General features: G+C 42.7%; 1 protein-coding gene across 2 annotated transcripts in view; it reads right to left on the bottom strand.

Moving 5' to 3' along the window:
- Window positions 1–1796: 1796 nt before the first annotated feature.
- mcama (melanoma cell adhesion molecule a) overlaps window positions 1797–18423 on the bottom strand; it is a 42176-nt gene continuing 25549 nt past the window's right edge. The window contains exons 2-17 of one of the 2 annotated variants that reach the window (XM_035178554.2): window positions 14651–14784; window positions 13784–14009; window positions 13627–13697; window positions 13408–13495; window positions 13141–13317; window positions 12283–12410; window positions 10317–10461; window positions 9980–10095; window positions 9432–9573; window positions 8916–9046; window positions 8469–8616; window positions 7811–7846; window positions 5182–5311; window positions 4359–4476; window positions 3959–4058; window positions 1797–3664 (exon numbers count right to left, since the gene is read on the bottom strand). In XM_035178554.2, coding sequence (XP_035034445.1) covers window positions 3615–3664; window positions 3959–4058; window positions 4359–4476; window positions 5182–5311; window positions 7811–7846; window positions 8469–8616; window positions 8916–9046; window positions 9432–9573; window positions 9980–10095; window positions 10317–10461; window positions 12283–12410; window positions 13141–13317; window positions 13408–13495; window positions 13627–13697; window positions 13784–14009; window positions 14651–14784 — 1940 coding nt within the window. In that variant the 3' untranslated portion in view covers window positions 1797–3614. The remainder of the gene's footprint in view (window positions 3665–3958; window positions 4059–4358; window positions 4477–5181; window positions 5312–7810; window positions 7847–8468; window positions 8617–8915; window positions 9047–9431; window positions 9574–9979; window positions 10096–10316; window positions 10462–12282; window positions 12411–13140; window positions 13318–13407; window positions 13496–13626; window positions 13698–13783; window positions 14010–14650; window positions 14785–18423) is intronic. The other variant, XM_035178556.2, reaches the window with a different exon arrangement.

Here is an 18423-nt window from a genome sequence, read left to right as displayed (position 1 = left end):
CTACATTTAAGATATAAAGTATAACAACATACATTGTAGACACTGGATTTCATCTCCTGTAGTTAAGTTTTATGAATAAATTATGGATGGATTTGGATTTTTTTGGGGGCAGATGCCAATATTATCAAACCCTAGTGACACAGAAATGTAATTGAGGCTTGATGTTAAACAGTTTAACCAGAAACGTACAAAAACAACCAAATATAAAGAACTTTAATGAAGAAAATAAACATTTCTTTATGTGAAATGTAAGTTTAATTCTGTAAAATAAGTTTTCATATCGGCAAACATGAACGATCCTGATCTGTGAGGGTCTAATAACTGATGATGCTGAGAACCTTGTACTGTCAGCATTTTCACGAATCACAATTTGCCTCATTGGACCAAACAAGGTGCCACGTCCTCTGTTCTGGAAACTGTCAACAGGACACAACCCAGTCACAGAAGGGACTCGGGTCAGTTTGAGACACAGTGTGGACAAGTGGAACATTTCAGAAGTTACTCTTCATCTCTGGAGACACGTTGTCTTCCCCCTCACGTTCGGCCCAATGAGAGAACGGCTGATTTGTTTTGCAGTGAGAAGGTCGGAGCTCGGAGCCTGAATTCGTTGCAGATGTGAGCTGAGTGTTCTCTGACCTTCCTCCTCCTCCTCCTCCTCCTCCAGACTCCAGCTGGAAACCTGAGCTACTGTTGGAGTCATTTCCAGCTCGTGCTGCTGACAGCGGTCTGGAGGCAGAGCTGCTTCCTGTCTCCTCCTCACTGGGACTGTGCAGGGCCGACACCAGAGCACACACACACACACACACGCTGAACCCACTGTTGTTCTGGTTCCTGCTGAGGCCGCAGGCTGAAGAAAAGGCAGCGGTTATATTCTTACTGCTCTTTCATGCCTCTGCAGAACAATAAATAAAGTGGGGTCGTGGTAAAGTGCACGTCTCTGACAAGGCCCCTTGACTTCTGAAATAAAACTTTATTTACTGTATTGATTTATATAGCACCTTTCAAAGCACAGTTACAAGGAGCTTTATAAGTTAAAAATGAAAACAAATTTGGGCAAACTGTTAAAAAGCAACAATGGGAAACAACTTAAAAGCAAGATCCCACTATACAAAATAAAGAAAAACATAAAATGATTCAAATAGACAGTAAGATCAGAACATACCGATAAACATGTGTCTTTAAGAAAGATTTAAAAGAGGATAAGCAGTTTGTCAGATGCTTCTCCTCGGGGAGATTGTTCCAAAGTGTGGGAGCCCCGACAGGAAAGGCCCCGGTCCCTTCTGCTCCTCGTCCTGAACCCCAAGGAAACCACATGTAAATCTGCTAGATGTGGATTTTTATGTAGATCTGCACTCATAGATATCAGACTCCTAAATGTACCTGCTTTTTTCCATCAGGATCCATGAATTTTTCCCTGGAACATGAGTGAAAATGTCTAAAACGTCCTTTTAAACAATGTTAAAGAAAGTGAAAAACATTATTAGGTTCTTTCTTGGCCTGTGTCTCATCCTTCCATAAAGTTTTGTGGAAGTTCAGTGTGATCCTGCTTATTAAACACACTTACTCTGTCTGCCATGTAATTATTATAGGGTTAAATTAGTATTCATAAAGAAGTTACACTTTTAGCTGAACAGCTCTTTTATTGTGTTATTGTGTTAAGTTACATGGATGTGCATGTCTCTATCTGTTTCCCTGAATCAATTTGCTTTTGCGATGAATAAAGTTTTATAGAATTGAAAAACAATCAAACAACCACATGGGTGAAAACATAAACAATAACATACAGAAAACTAGTCTCTTTTCAAATGGAACATTTTTATTTGGCATTATTTTCTTGCAAAAAAATATAAAAACACGCAAGCATCAAATGGTCACATAAACATTACTCACATCGAGGAAACAAAAACAAAGAACTGCAACGTTCACTTTTAAAAACTTGTACTTTCCCACTGGTGAAAAAAATCCAGAAACAACGAACAGAAAATGTCCCGTGTGGTCGGACAACGTGTGAAAAGACGAAGAGGTGCAGACCAGAGAAACTTGGGACTCTGCTTCTTGCCTGAGGACGTTCGGAACCTGGATTATTTCTACAACATTAAAACATCTTAAAGAAAGAAAAAAAAACGATATCAAGAAAACATGTCACTACTCTGTTTCTGCTGCAAGTCCTCGGAGCGACGTCAGCGCAACAAAAAGGTCAAACAATCTTTTCACAACAACCTACACGGCGAGGGATCAGTACGTCTTATTCACAACACGGGCCTCGAGCAACGTGACACTGTGCACGTTTGAGCTGCTTCACTACAAATAGGGAGGAGGAATCGTTGTTCTGAGCCTGTTAGCGTCAGTTTGTGCCTTTCAACATGAAATTGTGACAGAAAAAACTAAATCTGCTGTGGATGAAAATACAGTTTGTGCTTGAAACGTTTTCAAGCCTTCAAAAACATCTGTGAACGTTTGTAAATGAACTTTTGGATTTAGCTGCAGATGTGTATTCAATTAAATGACTTCTTGGCCTGTTCAGTTTGAAATCAGTTTCACTCATAGACTGTATGTATAAGGATACAATTCATACCCAATCTATGGTTTCACTCTTTTCTAATAAGTCTGCAGAAACACAAGTTTAACGGCTCAGAAACAAAAACTGAAATAAATCACAGTTCTGACGCGTATCTGCAGCGTGAAGCTCAAACATGCACGACATGGAAAAAACGCTCCTTCGGGCCCAAACAACACACAGAGCAAACCAAAGGAATAAATCAAAAAAGATTTCAGTGTACGACGCGTTGTCAGAAACAGGCACAGCAGATCACCGACCTTCGACCTCTTCACCTTCAGGGACAGTCCGAGGCCTCCGCTCGCGGGTCTGAACTCGTATTTACAATCAGTGCGAGGGCTTGACAGTAGTTTGCAGGACGCCAGTGTGTCTGATCCACAGCTTTTAGGGGCGGGACGCTGAGGTGTAGCGCCCCCTAATGGTACAACTGCTGATTCTAGAGGAAACGTTTAGTATTTTATGTATTTTTTGGGGGGGCGGGTGGTAAATTTCGTCTACGAATATTGGAGTCAATCATTTAATATATCCGATCAAACACGCTGACGAGCCGTCGCTCAGTGGGACTGCACCGACGGTAAAGAGCTGCCGCAGCGGAGCAGCTGGTCGCGTTGGGTCTCGTCCGCAAAAAACAAAACATGATAAAATAAATCAAAATCCCCTGGACACGTGAACATGGATCAACATGCACACGAGCCAGACGCTGCCATGAAACGAAAAAAAATCAGAGTGCCAAAATATCTTAAATAACAAAATATATATAATATGTACACTTCATAGAAATAGAAACAAAAAAACAAAAGGATGCATCGAGAGACACGGACATCATCGCACTGGCTCTGAACAACGGCCGAGTGCAAACAACTGGAGGAGCTGAATGTACAGGAAACATTCATTCAAAGGAAAATGCACATCAGTGTGTGTGTGTGTGTGTGTGTGTGTGTGTGTGTGTGTGTGTGTTCCTGTGTAAAACTACTGAATACTGCTGAGGACAAAGCATGGTGGGGGGAGTTGTCCAGGTCTGTGTGGTGGTGTCTTCCTGCAGATCTCTCGTCCCATCCTATGCTCCAATGGTGCCGTCTTCAGGCAGCTGGATCGTCAGGGACGTTACTGAAGGAGACAAGAGGAGGAGGAGGAGGAGGAGCAGGAGGAGCAGGAGGAGCAGGAGGAGGAGCACGTCAGCGCAACACAAACTTACACACAACATCATCAACAAACTCTCCCATGTCCATGTCACTACCATTAAATGCAGTTTATGTTTTATAACCAGTGCCTCTGATATGTACAAATACACAAATAAAGACCCTAATCAGAAGCTATTAGGACCTTTACGGTATTATATGTACTTTGTGTTCCCTCTATAACTAATGACAGTTTTGTGTATTTTGTGTACATGCAGTTCACCTGTCAACAACGACACGTTATGCCAGGACGTCAGGGTCGAACTGGGCGGGCAATACTCTGAGTCCTCATCTTCAACTACATGAACGTAATTATCGCTACGCTACAAAAAAAAGAGAACACTGGATACCTTACCATACCGTAAAGAATGGATGATACTTACCAACGTTACTACACATGCACCAAACATCTACAATAGCTTATGTGTTGTTAGGGTAACTAACTGTTTTCTGTAGCCTCAAAACTCGGGAACATTTAATAAAAAGCATAAATGTGTCTGTATGATGCTTGTTGTTTGAAGCAGTGACTATTCCAGCCTCTAGGGGGCAGAGGCGAGTCTTTCAGGTCTTTGTTTTTTACAGTGTAAAATAATGGCGTCCTGTTCTTCCACTCCGACACTTACCTTGTCATTAGGCAACCCTTTGCCACCATTGACGGCCTTGAGCAGCACAGTCTCCTCGGTCTTTGTGTTGGTCTTCATCTCCACAACAATGTCGTCTCTGGTGGTTTCCCCGTTGGTTCTACAGAGAAACAAGAGAACGTCACGGGCCCGCTTGGTTCTGAGGAGCCGGGACTCGACCGGCGGATCCCAAGGGACTCGGGGGTGGGGGGGTGGGTGTCATCTAAGTGAGTCTGTAAGGGTCTCGTGTGTCATTGTGTGATCTGAATGGACCCAGGTACTGGTTTTTATATTTAGAAATGTTTATTCTCTATTGTCATTATTCAGCTGCTCCTTTCTACCACGGCAGTGTGAGTGAGGCGTCTGCTGTGGATCAGCTCTAATGATCCTTGTCTCATTTCTGCCTCTGCTTTCGTTTAAGATTAATTCACACATGTTTTGTTTGGGAAGGTTTTTCACAGATCATTTTCAGTTTGCATGTGGAAACCCAACAAAAAGTCAAACTTCGGTGGGACTGTGTGTTTCTACAGCTGCTCCCAGTGCGACGCTGCTCTGTGTGTTACTGTACGAAGGTTTAGAGGCAAGAGACAAGTGAGGTTGTGCAGACAAGTATCTCATAGTGAACTTATGAGGCTGGTTGGCAGGAGAAAAGAAACTCAGTGGATCCAAAACTACAAACTGAAGCAGCAGAACACAAAGTGAAGCTTGAGAGGGGAAACAGGAAGTGGGCGTCGAAGTAAAACAGGAAAACAGACGACACGAGAGAAAAGGAAAAGGAAAAGGAAAATAAATAAATATGACCAGGTTCAGAAGAGTCAGTACTCACATCTCCTGCTTCCCCGAGCGTCCACAGGGGATCTTTCCCTTCTTGTAGAGGAAGTAGAGGACGCTGCCGAGGATGGCGAGCAGCAGCAGACACACTATGATCCCCACTATGATCACTCCACTGCGGTCAACTACACAAAGACACACACAGACCACAACATGTTAGAATCCTTCCACACCTCACAGCAACAGAGGAAACTTGACTCAACAGTTTCACAGTCATTTGCACAAAAGTTCTGTTTCCTGCCTCGACTCCAACACTAGATTCTGTGTGACTTAAAGGAGCAGTTCCACACTTTTACACATAAAGTCATGCGTGTAAAACAGTGAGTGTAGTGTCCCCCTGTGTTTCTGGACCAGCTTTGTTAAGTGTCGGAACACGACCTGACGTAACCTCAACACAAAGACTGTGGGGTGTGAGGTTTGAAAGTGTTTTTCATCCACTAAGGTCTGATAAAAAGAAAGTGTGGCTGCGTGAAGTCAGTATAGGATCCTCTGTTGAAGGAACCAGACGATCTAAACTGCTGACGTACGCTTTTTAAAATAAAGAGAAAGTCTGTTCTTCACGTTCAAATCGTTTAAACAACCTCGATTAAGCCGCTTATTTAACGAGGTCCATTTTATGCATAAGGTATAATTATCCAAGTGTGAAATGACAGAGGTTATATTTAAGAGGCAGAGGACGCTGCAGTGCAGGAGAATGTTAATTTATTCCTCTTAGCATCTGTGACCTTAAGCCTTAATAACTGACCTCGTAGAGATTATATGTAAATTACTGGACTTTGGCTTTGAAAAGTTTAAGTTTCTTTTCGAAGAGCAAACAATATTAACAAGAAACTTTTTCTAGACATTTCTACAAACTACTACAGAGTTTATTAAATATTTTTGCTGAAAAGGTGAAAAAAATCAGCACAACAAATAACAAACAAAAGGATTCGACCAATCACAGACATGCCAAGAAAAAGTAAAAGTCTTAACTATAAGATAAGAATTGGAGACAGGGTAATTAACTTCTGTATGTCTGTTGAAACAGTTAAAATATAAAAACAGAAAGAAGAAATACCCCCAAATTTACTATGTATTAATATTAATGTTCCCTTAAGCAGGGAAAGCAGGAGCAGGATATAAAAGCATAATATTTACAATGGATCCATTCTGTTCATAGCATCAGGATCCAGAGACTGAAGCAGCTAAATGGAATTCAGCCATCAGTGATTGTATTATTTAGACCTGAGTTATTAACATGTCAAAAACACACTGTCCTCCTATAGACACACGGTTTTCCTTTAGTGGAATATGAACTTTATCCATAATGAAATTATACAAATAGGATTTCTGGAGACAACCCACAAGATGGTAGGATGTATATATACGGTATATATTTATATTTATATATACTGTATATTTGCAGAACTTTAATGTAATAAAACGATGTCATGTCTCTTTCTGTGGAGTAAATGAATAATTTGAGTGAAACCGCACAGAGACGACTTTAACCCCCACTCAGGCTTTAATGCAGCTTTTGAGCTTCTACCATCACTTAATGTTTTCATGATGTTGATGTAAGTCTGGGATCTGGGCCCCGGTTTATCACAGTTATATAAAATCATAGACATTTTGGTTATATTTACCCTTTAACATCCCGTTGTAGCCTTTTTTCCAGTTATAAATAAAACTGTTTTCTGTATTTGACTTGCACCGAATGATCCAGATTTCACTCCTGAGTGCACTGAACCCATGAAAACTGCGAAACTGAGGCAGTAACGGTTCAGTGTCATGAAACAGTGATGTAATTTATTATTTAAGAGCGTCTTGCACTTCTTGTTAAGGGTTTTGTAGAAATCTTTTTCTCTGAGGGACTGTATACGTGTTTTTAGTCCAGTTAAAATGATCGTGTGACACATAGAAGAATTCTCTTATAAACACAGCCCCTATTAACTGTAATAATTAACGAAGCAAGCAAATATTTATTTCACGGCAGAAACACAACACTTCAAATTCCATCTATATCACATGTCTTTAACGTTTTAATGTCTATAGTTTTTTTTATGGGAGATTATTCCCTGCAGGCTTGTGAGGATTTTAATGATCGTGAAGTGACTGAGAAGATGAAGTCAGAAAGTTTCCTCTCTGCAAATCTATATGCAATTTTTTTCCTGGTTTGTAAAAATCCTCAATTAAACACAACACTGTCTGGAAAAGTCAGTAAAAGTGAGACGCTGTGTGATTTTAGGGTTTTGCAAATGTCTTTCACTTGCTCTAAGAAAAAGTTTGATATATAAATAATGTGTTCTTCTACAGCAGAGCATGAGGTCCAAGTGTTATGAAAATGTTTGTGCTCTTTGCTGGTGTAGAGATTTTTTTTTCTCTCGCTCTCTGTATCAAACAGAATATTTAATACGCCCACGGGCCATCGAGAAGATCTGCCAGCGAAACCAGAGACAGTCCTGTTACACAGTCCCCGCGTGAGAGTCATAAATAATGCATGTGCTCGTCCAACCCTTCATTGTCACAGACAGAAGTTAAAGTGTGAAGACTGAGACAGAAGAAATCGTGCAAGACGGAGAGAAGCGTTGTTGTGTGTTTTTTTTTTTAACATGAGACAGGAGACGTTAGGGCAGCGGTCTTACCGGGAGAGAAGGGAGCGGTTGTGGTGGCCCTGGGAACTGTGGACAAGTAGAACAACACTTAAAGTGGGCAGTTGTCCATGTCCACCACACACACACACACACACACACACACACACACACACGCGCATGCAATCACTGCCAGTTGCTTCAGTAATTACACATAATCCCATATTCCTCTGGAGGTGAGGGGCAGAAAGAGCTGACTGCACGTGTTTCTAGTCTCTTTCATACAGACTACATCATAGTTCTTTGCAGAATATCAAGTGGTGTAGTTCTTCCTGACACGCTCGGACAAGATTAGTAACAAACAGGCTAAAAGATGATCTGCTCTTGGCCCCGACACATAACTGAGGTATTTTCTACGCTGTTGAATGCAAATGTTAAATCGATTTCCTCTAAAAAAAGGCAAAGGATGCAAGTAGGAATGAGACGGTTCCTGGTTTCACTTTATATCGCAGGAAAATTCCCAAATGTTTCAATCATCATCCTCCTTCACTGTTGATGCGGCACATTTCATATCGTATCTCACGTTTTGAATGTTTTCAGCACATTTTATCAAGACTGCGAAACTACTGATTGATTGATCACCATCATCTACACCCAGTTTCACGACCACGACCCCCCCCTCACACAGTGACCGTGACAGAAAAGCTCTTACTGGCTCTGATGCTGAAAGACTTGACCTCGGTGCCCATGTCGTTGGACACATTGCACTGAGCGCTGACGTCCGAGGTGACTTTGACCGACACCACGCTCTTCGCCCTGTGCTCTTTCGCTTTGTTCGCCACCTCCACCTCCAGCCAGTTCTGCAGAGACACACACACACACATTACACATTAACACACTATTAACAACGTAACATAACAACATATATATAAAACACCACTGAGCCAATACACCCAGAAAAGGATGAAAAAGTCTAATATTGCTATAAATAAAATAAAATGTGGCTTCAAAGAAACTATGAAAGTAGAAAGAATTAATTGAAATAGTAAAATATGAGAATAGTAACAACTAACAATAGAGACAAGGCCTTGTAAGTTGAATCCATCTTCACACTGTTAAGACTGTAGTTGAGTTTACACTGCGAGTTGAGATCGGTTACCTGGCCACCGACGATGCTCCAGGAGATGCTGGGCAGTGGATGACCCAGCGCCTCACAGCTGATGTTGATCATCATGCCTTGGACCTCCTCCAGCTGCACCTCCTGTTCCACCCCTATCAGCTGAGGACCACCTACACACACACACACACACACAGTTCAGTTCTACTCTCGCTCCATGTTGAGCTACTGACCAAGAAACCAAACACTTCCTGCACAGATGTTTCACATTAAAAGTCTTGACATGGCACCAAACCCCTCTTTCCTGTTAGGTTTTTAATTTGAGGCTTCAAAATAAAGTCCAACAGTTACCTGGCTGACGTTTAAAGTACCAAGCACAGGTGTTTCAAATCAAAAATACTGAGGCGGGGGATCACATCGGTGGGAACAGAAATAGTCGCTTGTGAGGACTTTCATGACCATTTGGACTTTAGATACGTGTTTCATTAATGTAGAAACTGAAAGAAGTCCAGCTGACGTCACAGTTAAAGAGAAGCTGGTTGAAAAATGGCCACCGACCTTGAACGATGATGTTAACGGAGCCGCTGGTTTTCAGCGCCGGCAGCGAGGGAACGGTCACCTCACACTTGTACTCTCCTGTTGTGTCATAGGTGGCGTCCTGCAGGTGCAATGTGTTGCCCTCACCCACCTGTTTGCCATCCTACACACACACACACACACACACACACAGAGAGACAACAAGCACACACATGTACAATCAGTGATTTGAAGCAATCAAGAGAACGGAGTTACAAACACACATTTATGGTCCCCAGAGCACAGTACTGTGTGTAAACAGTAAACCCGTCTAGCGGCTGTGAGCGTGGATGATCTGAGACTGTTCTACAAACCGTCCCCTCGCTCATGTCAGTATTATAGCATTGTAGCATCGTTCACTTTATATGTTCATATCAGAGTTTTGCTTACAGTGTCAGGATGTTTGAAGTATTTTGTACTTTGCTCTACTTTGAAAAAGGTACTGACGTGTTGATATATGATATATAATAACATTAATCTACCTCCGTGCAAGATTTGTCAAGCAAAGCTCGAGTCTGACATGTACGAACCTTGTACCAGACAGTGGAGGTTTTCAGGGAGGACAGAGCGTTGCAGCTCGCGGTCAAATCTTCTCCCTTGATCATGAACTCAGATTCTTTAGGCACAACAACAGCTGGATCCAGATCTGACGGCGACAGACACAGAAAACAAGACACATGAATGAATTGAAAGGCAACAGGAATATAATTTGATGAAATGATCAGATGGAGCTGGAGACGTTTTCAACAAAGCTTTTGCTTAAAGCACTTTGAAAAACCTTTAAATCTGACTAAATAACGTTTTGTGTCCTTAGTTGTTAACGTCTCTAAGTCAGTTTTAAATATGTCATGTATGTGTTTTCCTCACAGTGCACGGTGAGCTGCACATCCCCTCTGACTTCGGCGTGTCCCTCAGCGTGCGCAGGCCGACACTGGTAGATGGCGCTGTCTTTCCGTGTCACCGTGGACAGGACCAACACGTCACCGATGCCCGGCACGTCGTAATCCACCTCCTGCAACAAAAACTCAAGTTCACACACTGTGATCATGTGAGGGTGATGAAAAATCTGATCCTGATTCGGTTTCATGTTGTGGAAAAAATAGTTTGTGGCTGTAAAAGAGCTGATGAATCAAACCCACCCACTTGTGTATCAACACAGAGTGAGAATCCTGCTCTGGTTTCCAGTTTAAAATGAGAGTTTTCCCAAATGATGCATGAATTCATTACTTTCAACTCTGCAGAGAAAAAGCTGACGACATCTGAAACTTATTGTCAGAAGTTGGTGCCAGTTTTCTTTTTCTTCCCGTTCCTAGTTTTAATGTTAATGGAAACATGTACTGACCAGTTTAGCAGCTGAGGGATGAGGACACACAACAATTTACACCAGAATCCATTAGGACAAGAGCCACAAGTGGTCAGACTCTGAGGAGTCCTAAATATTTAACATCTAATATCTAAACCCACTTACGTTAAAAGTAGGAATGAAACACAGGATGTCTGCGATATGGTTCGTTTCACTTTGCCTTTTGACTTTGTACAACCATCGAGTACATTTCAGACATCTGACATATAAACGTCCATTCTCTTCACTGTCACAGAAGAGATCACCCTCTTGTCTCAGGTCCAATAATAACTCAAAACTCTTTCACACCCACCAGTGATTAAACCTGATCTCTACATACCTGTTGGTTTATGTAGTGAAGTGTTTTTCCTCCAGGGTATTTCCCAAGTCAAACTTTACATGTTTTTTGCTCCCCCTCACCCAGGACACCTGCCCTGACTAAAGACCTAAAACATGTCTTCACAAAATATGTGGTTCCAGAAGCTCGGAGTGACGTGAGGCTAACTCATGAGCTTCTTTCTATTTTCTCTGTACTGGACCAGTTTATTAAAAATTTTGATTAATAGCATCAAATTTCTGTGTCTCCGCTTGTGGAGCAGTTTATACTCTGACACCTAGACATGAATACGAAGATGGACGACATGACAGCTACCCAAAAGTGAAGCCAAATCATCTCCATCGCCCCCTGGTGGCTGGCTGCAGTATAAGTCGTGATTTCCGCCTCCTACGTGTTAGACGGACCAAACTAAAAAGTCAAGGTGCATTTCAATTTTTCCCCAAACAATGTTTCTGTCCTTTTAAGTCAGTTCTTATCACACTGATGTTTGTTCAAGTCCTCATGTTTCTGATAGGTTTGGTTTTAATTAGTTATTTAATGCAGTAAAAAAAAAAAAAAGAGTGAAACGTCACGTTGACAACTGAGACTGACGCATCGTCCATCCTCTTATAAAATCTGTCTTTAAAATCTGTCTCTCCCTTCTCATCCATGCAGCAGTTGTGTCTTCTGCTTTGTAACGAGCCTGACAGACGTGAAGCTTTGACCCGACATGTTCGAGCAGCGTCCTGCAGAGTAACTCACTCTCCAGATCTCAGCAGTAAATTCTGCGAGTGAGTAAAATATTGTGTCGTAACACAGAGCGAAAGCCCCAAAGGTATTAAACCAGGAACAAGGTTGTGAAGCAAAAGTTATAGTAGAGTTATAACGGCAGTGTAGGCTGAGTTTTTTGCATTGTCCGCACATACAATGGATGCGTGTGTGACATGGGAACGAGACCCGACTCATGAGGCCTGTCAGCGTGGCCTCCGGTCTCAGAGCCCGGCCCTGGATCTGCAGGGTCAGAGCTGACAGGGCCTCCACAGACCTCGTACACTCATGTCTACATGGGGCCCTGTGAGCTCTGCATATCAAAAACATTCCCTGCATGTCTCCTGCGTGTCACCCATTCTCTCTGGGGGGACTTCTAGGGTGAGAAAAAGACCCTCCATTCTTACTTGTTCTCTGCTGAAAATGAAGGACGGCGGGGGGTTGCCATCGCCCTGGCAATGCAGCTCCACAGCATCCCCCTCTTTGACCAGGCCCTTGGGAGACTCCTTCCACAGCTCCACCATGGTGGTAGGGTCTAAACACACACACACACACACACACACACACACACACACACACACACACACAATCAAATTAAGCCGGCTGCTGAAGTCACTTAACAAGGCCACTTCCACAGCGTTGACAGCCCAGACTGTGTTTGGCTCCGTTTGCCACAGTGTCCCCACAAAAACTGCTTCAAACAACAATGGACCCACAGAGCAGATGGAAGAGGAAGTAACATTAAAATGCTTTTAGATGATCAGAATTAAAATTATCTGTCATTACTGGTTATAACGAAGTTTAAACCATTTAGACCTGATGTGACATATTCATGTGTTTACCTTTAAGACAGGGTCCCTGTTTAGAGCCGGATTAGACGTGTGCTCATTGTATATAATGTCAACGTTTTCAAGACATGTGACTGATGAAATAAGCTGTGATTCGCTGAAATACTCGGATTTTCAAGGCTTCAGCCGGTCAGAGGAAGAGGGAGAGCATCTTATATTGGCTATATTGGGGAAAGGGGATGATTTATGGGCAAAGACAAATGTTTAAGCTATCAAATGTTTTTATCTCATGTCTCTATCTACTTCAGAGGATGGGGAAAAAAGGGTTTTGTTCACGTTGGCATTTTGAGGCTTTTATGGACATTTTTATGGACAATTATGGTCGGCAATAGACGTGATGCAAACATCAAACATTCAATCGCTCCATGACCCGGGCCGACGTGACATCGATATAAAACAGGCTGATCATGAACTCACAGAAAACCGTGATGTTGATGCCGTTTGACTCCACTGTCCTGATGGCTCCCGGGACGGAGAAGCTGACCTCACAGGAGAAAAGGGCGTCTTTGTCCTCCTTCACCACCTTGTACTCCAGCGTGCTCTGCACCGAGTAGAGGCCTTTGGTCTCCCAGGTCAGGATCAACACGTTTACATCTGGAGCGTGGACAAGACAATGAAGACACATGTGGACCACAAAAATCAAAAACACAGACACAGTGGTTCCCATCTACTGCTCACACTTACTTCCTGGATCTGGCGTCAGCGGCATGTTGTTTCTGTACCAGGTGATGTTGGGCTTGGGAAAGCCGTTCGTCACCTCACATGATGCAACCTGGATGGAGATTTCAGGATGGTCATTTCAGTCGTTGAGAAAACTTCAGCAGGACACGAGGAACAATATATTTTGTATTTAACATGGTAAGATATTGGTGAATCTCAGTATCTAAAACTAAGTGGCCCCACCTCAGACGGCACTTCTTTGGTCACAGATATTCCAGTGAGGGTGCCCTCAATCACCGGAGCCTCTGGCGGAGCTGCGTTAATAAAAATTAAGAGAAATCGAATTAACTCTTTCTTTTTAAACAATCTGAAAGGTTTTCCTTGTTGTGGACTTTCTTACCAAACACTCTGAGGTAGGTCTTGCCCTCGGAGGCCCCGGCATCGAGCCCGTTGACCTGGCAGAAGAACTCCCTCTCATCAGAGAGCTGGACGTCCCGGATGGTGAGCACAGTTCCCTCAGGGTCTCGAGTCACTTGGACGCGGCTGGTGTAGTCCGTGTTGTTGTCAGCGGCGCTAACGAGGCTATCGAAGTAGAAGATCCGCGTCCGTGAGCGGCCGACGCCTTTCTGCAGGAGACAAACGTCCACTTACACGCAACTCAACATCTTCCATATACCGTGCAGCACTTTGGGGTAAATAAGTTCAGGGCAGTTTTTAAATTGGAAATTATACATGTATTTGAGTATATTATGGATTTAGAAATGTAAATTTTTTGTATAATTCGATCTGCAATTGTTTATTATCTATGCAGAGCCACAAGAATCTAACCCCTGAACCCCGAAAACTGCAGGTGGGTTCGTAAAACGTGTTTTCTTTTTAAGAAATCGCCAAAAATGTACTATCTGTCAGATGCAAAAAACAGAAATAATCTTCTCAACTTTCTTTCTTTTCTACAAACTCACCATTTATTGTAACTCTAAAATCAGGAGATTGGTGAAAAATCATTGCTAAAAAATGAACAGAGGAGAGTTTGTAAGTGGTAGTTTTATGTTTCATGTACAAGAGTCTAGCTGTTTTTAATTCTTGTGGCCAGTGTTTAACCCTCTAGATCTTAATCTCTTCCTAAAATCTGGAGCCTCAACAAGAACCTGAGCTCGGCCTGACGACTTGAATTGTCGACCCTGAGACTGCAGCCCTGCCGAGTTCAAGAGCAGTTGCATAACTTTACACGGTGTCAGTTTTTTGCAGCGGGTCCAGACGCACTCACCACAAACCACTGGATCATGACGAAGCTGGGCTCAGAGTCGACGTTGGTGAATCTGTACTGGCAGGGGATCTGAGCCGAGTCGCTCAGGTACACCTCGACACCCGCATGCATGGTCACCTCCACCCTGGCCCAAGCTGGAAAACACAAACACACACATGCACAGAAATATTATTCAAGGTCGATTCAAAGCCACAAAACAGCATTTAACTCAATGCACTCCAGTTTGGCCCCTCGATCCCTGCTAATTCTAAGATGCATTGTGTTTGGCAGATGTCGGTCTACCCAGGCCAATCTGCAGCCAGTCAGCCATGTTAGCAGAACGCAGAAGAAAAGGCTTCTTGTCCACATGGCATAATTTTCACCCATTCTGCCTGGCTGACTGTAACCACAAAACCACATCTTGGCCAGAAAATCCGTTCCCCCGGGGACGATGGGGGGGAATGCAGCCATGAGAAGCATTGCCAGTTTGACAGTGGGCTGTTGATTCAGAGAGCCAAGAGCTTTCTTATACATGTTGGGCTTGGCTGCTGTTATAAAGGGGGGCCGGCTCGTACAGCGACAAAAGAAAACAAGATGGCACGAGAAAGTCAGTTTTCTGGGTTTCATCTGGTTTGGAGTTGCAATGCAGGATGGGGAAGGTCGGTCCGCCTCATCTCCTCCTACACTGTCAGGTGGGATGTTTAGTGGGTTTATTCTCTCATGTGTTATTAACTATTTCAGTGCTACCTTCTTTATAGCCGAGCTGCAACGCCTCTAGTTTCTCTTTTTTCATATTTGTCTGCAGAACAGAAAGTACAGAGCAGCGATTGTTGCTGACTCTGTGTGACTTCTGCCAGTGAGAACCCTGAGTTTTTCTGCAAACCACTTTCTTCTTTAAAAAACGTCTGTGTTATTTGATTCAGGATTATCGCCGCCTGAGTTTGTTGTGGCTCCACAGGAAGCTGCGATGACCGTCTTAAATGTCCTTATATGATTGCACGTGAATAAACGTTGGTTGGGGTTGAATAATAAAATGTTAAAAATTAATAATCAGGGGTGAAACAAGAGATTTTGTTACAATAGAAGGTACTTGGTTTCTTTCCAAACTTTCTTAAACGTACTTTGGCCACTAGGGGTCTCTCAGTCGAAACAATGGCAAAAGATTTATGACGTTGTGAAGCATGTGGGATCATGGGATCGCATCTACCTGACGCGACTCTGGCTTATGTTTTATTCACGTGACGCAGCAAGTAGCGAAACAAATCTAGCTGGCTTACTGGCTAGCAATGTGTTTTTCCTTTGTCATACGTTGTTTGTACCGAAGTTATAGCAGAGACAAGTAAAACGGATATGACGCGATTAAAAGTCGAACAAAAATAAAACGCCCCGTTACCTTGAGTAAGATTTTAGCTTTCTCTGGGTTTGAACATTGTTAAAACCTTTTGCATAATGTTAGTACACAGGTGAACAAAATAGGTCTTGTCGTTTTTAGACCTTTTAATGAATGGATTCATGTATTTACTATGATAAATATGTACCAAATTTAACAATAGTCAAATCCTAAAGGGGCTAAAAAAAACTAAACATGGGACCTTCCATTTTCTCTTTTTGACAATTTAATGGTTTCCTAAAAAACTAAAAGAGAAACAATTAGCAGGGCCTCAGTGTCCTCGGCCGTGTTTTGAACGTTGGTCGAAACAGACCAAGCATGAAAAGAGCTTTAAGAGTCCAGTTGCCACCCTGCTGCCCCCATTCAGCCGGCTGCTCCCCCATCACCCACCCCCAATCATTTTCACAACTCATTTTTTTTTTTTTTCTGCAGGTCCCTCCCTCCTCCTATGTTCAGTCAACCATTTCTTTTAAGACAAGCGGCGCGCCATTGTTCCCCCACCTGGGCAGACCAGACCCCCCAACACACACACACACCCCCACCCACCAGTCAACCAAAATATGCTCTTGCAGAGGTTAAAATCAGTTCATCATGTACCGTGACTGCTGTTTACTGTGGCAAAGATGACGTGGGTCAACAGGCAGATTATGGCGGCCGCAGAACAAAACATGTTACAGAAGTCAGTGTAAAAAATGTTGTGTCTCTTTGGGGCCGTGCTGCTAACTTTTCAGCTAATCCGATTAGCACCGGGGGGCTGCTGGGGATTTGGCTCCCAAAGCCAACCTGGGACTGGTCTTATCTGTTCCTGTTGTGACTTTATGCTGCACGGACTAAAGCACAAACACACATGACCCATGATCTATGGACCCTGACAACCAGAACTGCTGTCTGAGGGTGTGCGGCTGTGTGCATACATTTGTGGCTGTCTGCTGTCTGTGTCTGGATGATACAGAGCTAATTCATTCAGGAGCATTTGAATGTGCTGACAGGATCAGGGCTGCAGGACAAGAGCCCGAATCACTGAGTGGTCAGAGGATGAAACGAGCAGAGACACAAAAAACAGCTCAACAATAACAATTAGATTTCAAATGGAAAGTAAACTTCTCCACTGGAGGAATACTGTGGTTCTTTGTTAAAAATGTTAAAGTAACACTTTGTCTGCAATTAAATAAAACCAAACTGAAGATTACTGCCATGATATGATTTGAATTTGCTCCATTCTTTCACTTTTCTTTCCCCACATCTTTCTCTCCTTTGTGGCTCAGAAATAAATTAGATTTAGTGTTGCCATCTTGCCAAGGACTGAATATCATTTCAGCATATAAAAATACTGGTGTCAATTCATCTTTTGATGCCAAAACCAAAATATTTTTCATACCTTCCGTCGATGAAGCCAAACTTCTACAAAACGATAAAAGTTGACGTCTGAACATAAACCTTAACTTTTCATCGAGCACCGTACTCATGTCACATAATCTATTTCTCCAATATGTTGGTTTATGACACATGAACCAATGCATTTATAGTTAAAAACAATCTAAACGAAGATGGGAAATCTACTTTTTGTTTTGTTGATATTTTGATCCTTTATTAAAGTCTATGTTTGGCAGTTGGACTAAAGTTTGGTTTTGAGTGATTCTTATGAAATGTATTTGATAATGCTTCTAATACCTTTACAGGGGGAGTCTGAGGACGTTAGAGCGGATACAGACAGAATTAACACAACAAATCATTTCAACAAATACGTTTTTCTGTCCATTCAGTCGAGGCAGACTCACACAATACAATTGAGACAAACAACAGACGTAACGAGGGGGCTTCCTCCAGGACAGCCTCTGCATACAGTAGCTCATTATGTGCCTAACACACAGACAATACCCTCAGACGCTAACTCAAGTGGTCACCATCGAGGGCTTCCCCATTCGATTAGGGCAGTCGGCTTAGGGCCTCTGGTGGATCTACAGCTCTGCCACTGATAAGAGTGCAAATCACCTCTGACACGACAAATCAGCCTCTTTTACTCAGCCCCTAATCCTCACATGCCAGACGAGCCATGAAATGAGGCTGAATGTTTCTGAGAAGTTAAAAAAATAAATCAGTGGAAGCTGATGTGTCGATAGGGGGATGTGGTAATTGTCATTTGTTGTAAGTGTCACCATAGAGAACCTGGTGTTTGAATATGACGGTATGAGGAACTAAGACATTAAGTTATGAACATGTAATCTATTCCACATAAACACGAGTTTTTCAGGACTCCTGAGACATTTTCAGACATGAACTCTGGAAAATATCCAGACCCAGTTGTCTGGACTTTGCCTTTAACTTATGAAGAACGCAGGAGAAGATTTGTCGGAGTAAAACTCGTTCACAACAACAGGAAAATGTCTGGAGCTTTCAGGCGAGT

Source organism: Hippoglossus stenolepis, chromosome 15 (genome assembly GCF_022539355.2).
Source record: "Hippoglossus stenolepis isolate QCI-W04-F060 chromosome 15, HSTE1.2, whole genome shotgun sequence".
Lineage (NCBI taxonomy): Eukaryota > Metazoa > Chordata > Actinopteri > Pleuronectiformes > Pleuronectidae > Hippoglossus > Hippoglossus stenolepis.
This window is presented reverse-complemented; position numbering and strand designations above follow the sequence as displayed.